The sequence below is a fragment of the Acanthisitta chloris genome, unplaced genomic scaffold (genome assembly GCF_000695815.1).
Source record: "Acanthisitta chloris isolate BGI_N310 unplaced genomic scaffold, ASM69581v1 scaffold8998, whole genome shotgun sequence".
Taxonomy (NCBI): Eukaryota; Metazoa; Chordata; class Aves; order Passeriformes; family Acanthisittidae; genus Acanthisitta; species Acanthisitta chloris.
The window spans coordinates 19,602-27,525 of record NW_008687589.1 but is presented as its reverse complement, the minus strand read 5'-3'; the positions used below and the strand labels follow the sequence as shown (position 1 = coordinate 27,525).

At 42.6% G+C, this 7,924-nt stretch overlaps 1 protein-coding gene across 1 annotated transcript in view; it reads left to right on the top strand.

The window, feature by feature from the left end:
• The window catches only part of ANO5 (anoctamin 5), a gene marked incomplete at its 5' end in the record, with an annotated part of 38,216 nt that overhangs the window by 29,369 nt on the left and 923 nt on the right, over window positions 1-7,924 (top strand). Inside the window, 8 exons of the mRNA XM_009080665.1 lie at window positions 209-283; window positions 923-1,145; window positions 2,618-2,787; window positions 3,401-3,498; window positions 3,762-3,892; window positions 5,440-5,645; window positions 6,399-6,580; window positions 7,634-7,739. Of these exons, the coding sequence (XP_009078913.1) occupies window positions 209-283; window positions 923-1,145; window positions 2,618-2,787; window positions 3,401-3,498; window positions 3,762-3,892; window positions 5,440-5,645; window positions 6,399-6,580; window positions 7,634-7,739 (1,191 nt within the window). The remainder of the gene's footprint in view (window positions 1-208; window positions 284-922; window positions 1,146-2,617; window positions 2,788-3,400; window positions 3,499-3,761; window positions 3,893-5,439; window positions 5,646-6,398; window positions 6,581-7,633; window positions 7,740-7,924) is intronic.

Below are 7,924 nucleotides of genomic sequence, written 5' to 3'. Positions count from 1 at the left end.
GTGCTATCTGTACTTTATGCAGTTTTATGGCCACTTCTCTCCTGATCTTTTTGCCCACCCTCCAGCACATCCAAAATCATGTCCTGTCTGCCACTTTAGGGAGAGGATTCTGAATGGTTTTCCTTGGGTGTGGACACTTCCACACAGCTGATGAGAGCTCTTTGTGCTGCTTGATGTTGGAATAAAATCCTGTGCTTGACTATTTCAGGAGATGGAGCCTTATTTGCCTTTAACCAGCCAAGCTGTTCGCTTCTGCATCTCGGGAACTACAGTGCTGTTCTGGGTAAGCATCTTTGTGAATCATCCCTTGAACACACAGCAGAGTTGCTGTTCATCACTAATCAACACACTAACGTAAATTGGTTTTAATCTTGATATTAACACATGCTTTTATTACTCTCCTGCCGATTTCCTGCTGTCCTTCAAAATGCACTTCAGATAAAAATTTATAAATAAGACCCTGGAAATCTGTCAGTAATTGGATTGGAGTTTTAGCATAGGGATAACTTTGTAACTTATGTGCTGTTAACAGAGGTACTGAAAAGAAATGTAGCAAAGGCTAACAAACAACCTGCTACAATGAATTGGAAGTGAGTTTCAGGATGAGCAATATCCACTAACTTGTCACTTCCATCTCCATTTCTACAAGTCTGTGTATCCTCCTGCGCTTTGTTTTTTCCAAATACTGGTATTAGATTGTCTGCTTTTCTTTTGTTAACAAAATAATGATGTTTGGTTTAATGTATCTAATACAACAAAGTATTTTGCCTGTGTACTTCGCATTTCAGTGCTGCTGAACTCATACCCCCAAAGAACAAAATTTGAAAAACACAAGGCATGATGGCTTATATCTTCTTTCCAAAGTTGCATGCATATAGCTGTTCTGAGGTGCAGTGTATTTCAGAGGTCTGTCCTGCTCTAGGTGTCTCTGATTATCGCCAGCATGATCGCGGTGATCGTGTATCGCCTGGCGGTGTACGCTGCCTTCGCCAGCCTGATGGAGAACACTCAGACCCTGCAGCCCATCAGTGGCCTGCTGACCCCTCAGCTGGCAACCTCAGTCACAGCCTCCTGCCTCAACTTCGTCATCATCATGATACTGAATTTCTTCTATGAGAGAATAGCCATCTGGATTACTGATATGGGTAAGCTTGAAGACCAAACTGTGAAGGAATCGTTGGAGGTGGAACCCATCAAGGTGCTCTGTGCAGTTGTTCTCAGCTCAGGCACAGTGCAGCTCTGTAGCTTGAAGTATCTTACAGCAATGACTCAGGTGTTTCCATGGCCAGACTGAACATTTTCCTAGCATTTCAGTAGTTCTCGTGACTTGGTTTCTCTTAGGATAATGTTTGCTTATATCAAAACTGGTCTACAGAGACAACCACAGATCTGAACACAATCTGAACACTCTCCTCTCCTGTGAGGAGAGGCTGAGGGAGCTGGGGGTGTTCAGCCTGGAGAAGAGAAGGCTCAGGGGAGACCTTAGCACCCTCTGCAACTCCCTGACAGGAGGCTGGAGTCAGGTGGGGGTTGGTCTCTTCTCCCAGGCAACCAGCAGCAGGACAAGAGGGCACAGACTCAAGCTCTGCCAGGGGAGGGTTAGGTTGGATATTAGGAAGAGATTTTTTCCGGAGAGAGTGCTCAGGCATTGGAATGGGCTTGCAAGTGTGGAGGGTTAATTTCCTGAGTGTCAGCACGTCTGGCTAGGGGTTACAGATGGAAAGGAGCAGTTCACTCGTGTGGGATTGCTGCCCTCCTGAGGCTGCTGTGCTGGGCTCAGGCTGGCAGGAGAGTCTGCACGTTGCTGGGGAATACCTTATGTTCCTCTGGCATGCAAACTTATACTTAGCTTGGAAACGTCAATTTACCTGGATGTGCCATGTCCTGACCAATTCAGAGGGACGTGAACCTTGCAGTGTGTTTTCTTCCCCTTTTTCCCAACTGAATTGGGTATATATTATCATTTAACAGGACATTTACCAGTAATGTGCTCAGGGCTCCCTGCTACCTTTAAAAATGTAAACATGATGGACAATGAGCAGCAAAAGGCAGCGAAGTCCTAAGCAAAGTCTTGGTCATGTTCAGTACCATGGAGATGCCTGTGCCTTTCCCTGTTCTTCTCCCCTCGTTATGAGCCTCATCTTTCAGAGGCACAGGCCCATCCAATTTCTATAGATTTCAGTGTTTCACACATCAGCACATTGGGGAAAAAAACCCTAGAACATACTTCTCTACCACAAAGGAAAAAAAGTCATGTGCCTTGCTAGCAGTGAAATTTTCATACTACAGGAGACTCTGCTAGTTACTGTTTGAGATTCATCTTGAATCTCCAAAAACAGTGTAAGATTTGGGGATGGACAAGTGCTAGTGGACAGTACAAAGAAGAGGAAATTAAAGCTTGTAAAAGTTTAAAGAGTGAATTTCCTTTGCCTGCCCACTCCAAATGTTGCATTGTAAGTTAAGGGTAGGGTGTCAGGGCAGGAACTCCATCTGCTGCAGTGTTTGTAGGTGGTTTTCCTTTTTCCTTTCAGGTCACTGTGCATGCTCAGTATTTATGAATCTGTATCCTTTAAAAGGGAATAAAGGAAACTAAAATTACTGTTTTCTGGTTTCACAGAGATCCCCAGAACTCACATGGAGTATGAGAACAGGCTCACTATGAAAATGTTTTTGTTCCAGTTTGTCAACTACTATTCCTCCTGCTTCTATGTGGCCTTCTTCAAAGGGAAGTTTGTGGGTTACCCAGGTGCCTACACGTACATGTTTAACCGCTGGCGAAATGAAGAGGTAAGACCTTCTCAGTTAAGGTGGATTGTCCTCTTCAACCTGAGCAGTCATCAATTTCCAGCTGCAGGGTTAGTCTGAACTGAGCTGGACTTCAGCTGGCCATCCTGAAGCTCATGGTGGCTTCCAAGGATTCTTCCTCCTGTTGTCTTCTCAGGGAAATACGTAGTGAAAATATGTCAGTCACAAGAGTGAAAAGTGGAAAAGGTTTTCTTGGCCCCAGTTCTGAAATACCAGTGGGTCTCACCATAGGTCTTAAAAGAAATGCAGGTTCCTGGTAGGTCAGGGTTGGTCTGGTGCTGAGAGCTCACCAAGCATCATAGCTTCACTTTGTTGGAGCTGCAGAGTGGGTGCCACACGTAGATCCTGCTGGAGCATCTCTGAATTGCTGTCTTCAGCTGGTTATTCTGTTTTGGTGTGTGTTTTGTCACACACTTTGAGCACTGAAAGCCCTTCTGGAACAGCCTTCCTGAGAGAGCAGCTTAGCTGGCAGTCCAGGTGGAAATCAAGTATTGTCCTCCCAGGTTTTAAGAATTCCTTTCTTTCATTTATACAGTAGCAGAATGTAGTTTCTCTGGGCAATTCATGTCCATTAACCCCAGTTTGTTTCCACCAGTGTGACCCTGCAGGTTGTCTGATAGAACTGACGACACAGCTCACCATAGTCATGGCTGGAAAGCAGATCTGGGGAAACATCCAAGAAGCCATTGTACCGTAAGTCTGCTCTTGCCCTGGGGTGCCCATGTTAGCCAGAGGGAGTTCTTGGAAGGAGTTACACCAAGTATCACCATAAGAAGCAGCTAAGAAGAATTCCGTAAATTAAGCGCAAATTCTGACAAGTAGACTCATTTCAAAGAGGATTTTGCCTCTCTTTGTGTGTGCCATGCTTGTAAAAGCATGTTGCATCAGGGAGCTTGCTTAGAGAAAGGGAAGGTTGATGTGTTTACCTCTCTGTTAACTTTTTTCTGCATGCACAGCTGGATCTGTAACTGGTGGGGTCGTCGGAAAGCCAGAAATAATCCCGAAAATTTATACAGTCGCTGGGAGCAAGATCATGATCTGCAGACATTTGGAGCCTTAGGCCTGTTCTATGAATACTTAGAAATGGGTAAGTTTAAAATTACACATTTAGAATTGAGGACAAGACACCTTGTACTGACACTTTCAAAAACCTATCTTCTCAGCTAATTGTTATGGGTTGATTCCACCGCTTTCATCTGCTAAAGAGTGGACAATTAGCTGCTGGCAATCGTTAAATAGGTCAGCCCAATTTAAAAAAAAAAAAAGAAAAAGCTGCCTTTACATCTTGAACTGCAGGGAATTTCACAGAAACACTGCAAAGACTATTTGTTTCCCTCGTTTGAACAGGGAACATTATTCTCATTGCAGCCAGCTGCCTCCATGTCTATTCTGTTCTTGTTCCAAAGCATATTCTTAGCTGATGTCAGTGGAAATTTTAAGGGTGGGCTGAGTGCCAGCTCTGCTGTAAGGATGGGCACTGCAGACATGAGATGTATGAACAGGGAGAATCTCTTCAGCTTTGGGCTTGTTCAGTGCAGTGCTTCAGACCAGCAGAGGGAGTGTGGGTAATGGGAGAGGATTTTGCAAAGGTAACGTGAACATGTCACCATACAGCATTAGTTTACAAATCCTGAGAAACTACATTAAAACTGAAGCCAAGCTAAGTCTAAAAGGCACCTTAAGTTAATTATGGTCTATTACAAGGACACATTTTGTTGAAAAGTGGACCTTGGTGTTGTTTTATTTCCACAGAAATAACTTGAAGTGTTCTAGAGATGTGTAGAATTATTATTGCCACTTAATTAATTTGATACAGGGCTGTAATCTTGCAAAATTAATGCACTCAGAACAATCAGTGTTGTCAGCCATGTCCTTTCTCTTCCTGAGTCAGAACTGAACCAGTACATTCCAGCACTGTCCTGGGGCTGCTAAGCTAGTAGAAATTTTGCTTGTCTAAGATGAAGAACTCATCACTGAAGTCATGAAAGAGCTGATGAATAGTGTATGGGAATTTATCTACTGCCTAAACCAGACAAAATGTTTGATTTCCATTGGCTCTGCACTGAGGATTATCACATTCTGTACTCAGATATGTCATTTTGGTAATGACTGAAAGGATCATTTGTGTATTCTGTTTGTAGTTCTTAAACTAATTCCCCGAGGGAATTATGGCACACAGAATTAGTATGAATGTTTTGCCTAATCAATAACAATAGGTGGAGGTAAGGCTGTGATAAAAGTGAAAGTATTTCCTCTTTTTCATTTAGGAGTGTAGTTGATAGGTAGAAAGAGGATTGCTCTGTACAAACTGCAGGAGAAGAAAACTAGCCTGTTGCTCTCTCATAATTGAGAAATTTGGTGTATGAGTACGTTCCAGTTCCCCTGCAGTTACACACCAGTCATGTGAGAGTGGCAGTACCATGAAGGATTTGGTATCCAGCACTGCTGGCAGCATCAGTTCATCCCATTCCCATGGGAGGTGCAGAATGGCACCTCCAGAGACTGGGGGAGTCTCAGGGCTGGAGGTGACTTGTTGTGCAGCCTGGCAGAAACTTGCATTTGTCTGAGTCATCTGAGGACTTGAGGGTACTTCAGTAGGGGCAAATTTTGACCTTTTCATTTTCTCCCTTGCAGTCATTCAGTTTGGATTCATTACACTCTTCGTGGCATCCTTTCCCCTGGCTCCCCTTCTTGCTCTGATGAATAATATCCTGGAGATTCGAGTGGATTCCTGGAAACTAACCACTCAGTACAGGAGACCTGTGGCTGCAAAAGCACATAGCATAGGGGTTTGGCAGGAAATCCTGAATGCCATGGCCATCCTGTCTGTTGTCACTAATGTAAGTATGTTAAGTGTGCTGCATCAACACTGATTCTTCCAGGTACTCGAAATGTGAAGGATTAAAAATCAGCTGATGCTTTTTCATCAGCACTGTATCCCATTACCCTACAGAGACAGCAAACCATTTGGGTACTTTGGCTTGTCTCTATGTTGACAACATGCAGCTCCCAGTCCACATTTCATTGGATCATAATCTTTCTTTCAGTTGTCTGTGTTTTCCAGCCTTTTAGAATGGCATAGGCCAGTCTGAAGCTTAGTCTGATGAAGCACAGATTGCCCAGAGGGGACTGTAGGGGATGGGAAAAGTGAATGAATTCTGTGGGTTGGCTGCATTTTTGTCCTTGTTGATCCCTATTCTGTGGGAATTCTGCTCATTAAGCAGCTTCTGGATGCCCCTGTGGGAGCAGCAGCTCCAAGTACTTTTTATAAAATGGAAACTAAATGCTATGCCAGTATTTCATCTGAAGTATACTTTAAAGCAAACCACTGAGCAAGAGAGATGCCTCTTTTGAGTGTGGGCAGGTATTGCCTGAGTAGAAAGATACCTCAGCACCTGATGTGAAGTTTCCATGTGAAATGTGCTGAGGCTGCAGTCAGGATTTTTCCCAAGGTGAAGTGCTCTAATCAATGCTTCTCAGCCATTCTTCAACCACTCTAGGTCATGCTAAAGTCACAGAGCTACAGATCTTTATGAATCTGCTCCGAATTTCATGCACCACTTTCTTAACATCTATTTCCACTTTCTTTTCAGGCTTTTATTGTTGCCTTCACATCAGATATGATCCCTCGTTTGGTATACTACTATGCTTACTCTGAAAACGACGACTCACCTATGTCTGGGTACATCAACAACAGTTTGTCAGTGTTTCTAATCTCAGATTTTCCTGACAGAAACAAACCTAAAGAGAATCCAGAAAACTTTGTCATATGCAGGTTGGTGTCATAATCAATATTTTATCACTTTGTTTAGAATGCAGCCAGAAAAGTCGATGTAGATCTAAGTAGTCCACTAGAAATTAAATTATGTCATTCTCATCATTCTAAAGTGTGAGGTAATACTTAGGCTATTAACAAGGTGATGCTTGATATGGTAAGAGACCATGCCAGTAACAAAAAATTCACCCTAAGGGTCTCATTGCTAATGTGCTTTTTCCTTTTTTCTTATGCTGTTTTTATTTGGGTTGGGTTTTTTGACTAAATTAAACTATTGATTTTTAGGTTCCTAAGGTTGCAAAGTTCAGCCTATATTTTCAAAGGTTTTAAGGCTACACAAGTGGACAAAAAAGGTAGCATGTTTAGATTCCAGAGCTGAAAATGAGATCTGGTATTTCAAGTCAATCCTCACTTTGCTAGATGCCACCAAGGATTGGATCCATCCTGTTTTCATTTAGAAAATAGTCCTTTATCACTAGGAGAAGCACTGGAGGTTCTAGAATAATTGCAAAAGAACTTTGGAGAAAACCATGGTAAAAGAAAAATATTGATTTGATGAAGAAAATTCCCTAAACAAACCAAAACAACCCCAAACCAACTCCCTCAGCACTTTGAGAAGTAGCTATATTTTTATGATGGTGGAGAACACATACTCAGGACTGTCCTTCCGTGAAACCTGCATTGCCCAGTCCATAATCTATCAACATCTGTCACATTTATTCAGTCCGTGTCCCTTACTGTGTGATACATCCCATCACTCTGTCCTGCACTGTTCTGTAAAATCACTGTCTGAAAAATGAGTAACCCACGTACCAAGTTTCCCATGTCACACATCCTCATCTCTGCTGTGCTGCTGGGAGCGTGAGGGTGTTCAAGCAAATGTAAGACAAACAAATTGAGAGGCAACCTTTCTCTGCCACAGGAAACAGACCATTTAAAACAAGAAAAGGTTCCTTAAGTGACAGCTGTACTTGCTTGTAAGTGTCACTAAGCTTGTAATCTGTCCCAGGCTGACTGTGACATTTCACCTTTGCGTGTCTGTCTTTCCACCAGGTACAGAGACTATCGATATCCTCCAGATCATGAGAGGAAATACCTACACACTATGCAGTTCTGGCACATTCTTGCTGCAAAACTGGCCTTCATAATTATTATGGAGGTATGTTCCCTACGAAATTTCCTTCTGAAGTTGGTACCTTAGAGATTCTCTGGATAGTTACTGATGTTACAGAAAATAGCATAAAATAATGGGAGTATAAAATAATTTCTTTCCTAAGTAATACTAAATACTCATGTTCAAAATGATTACTGTTACTAGGTCTTTTAAGTTCAGCTAGTTAACCT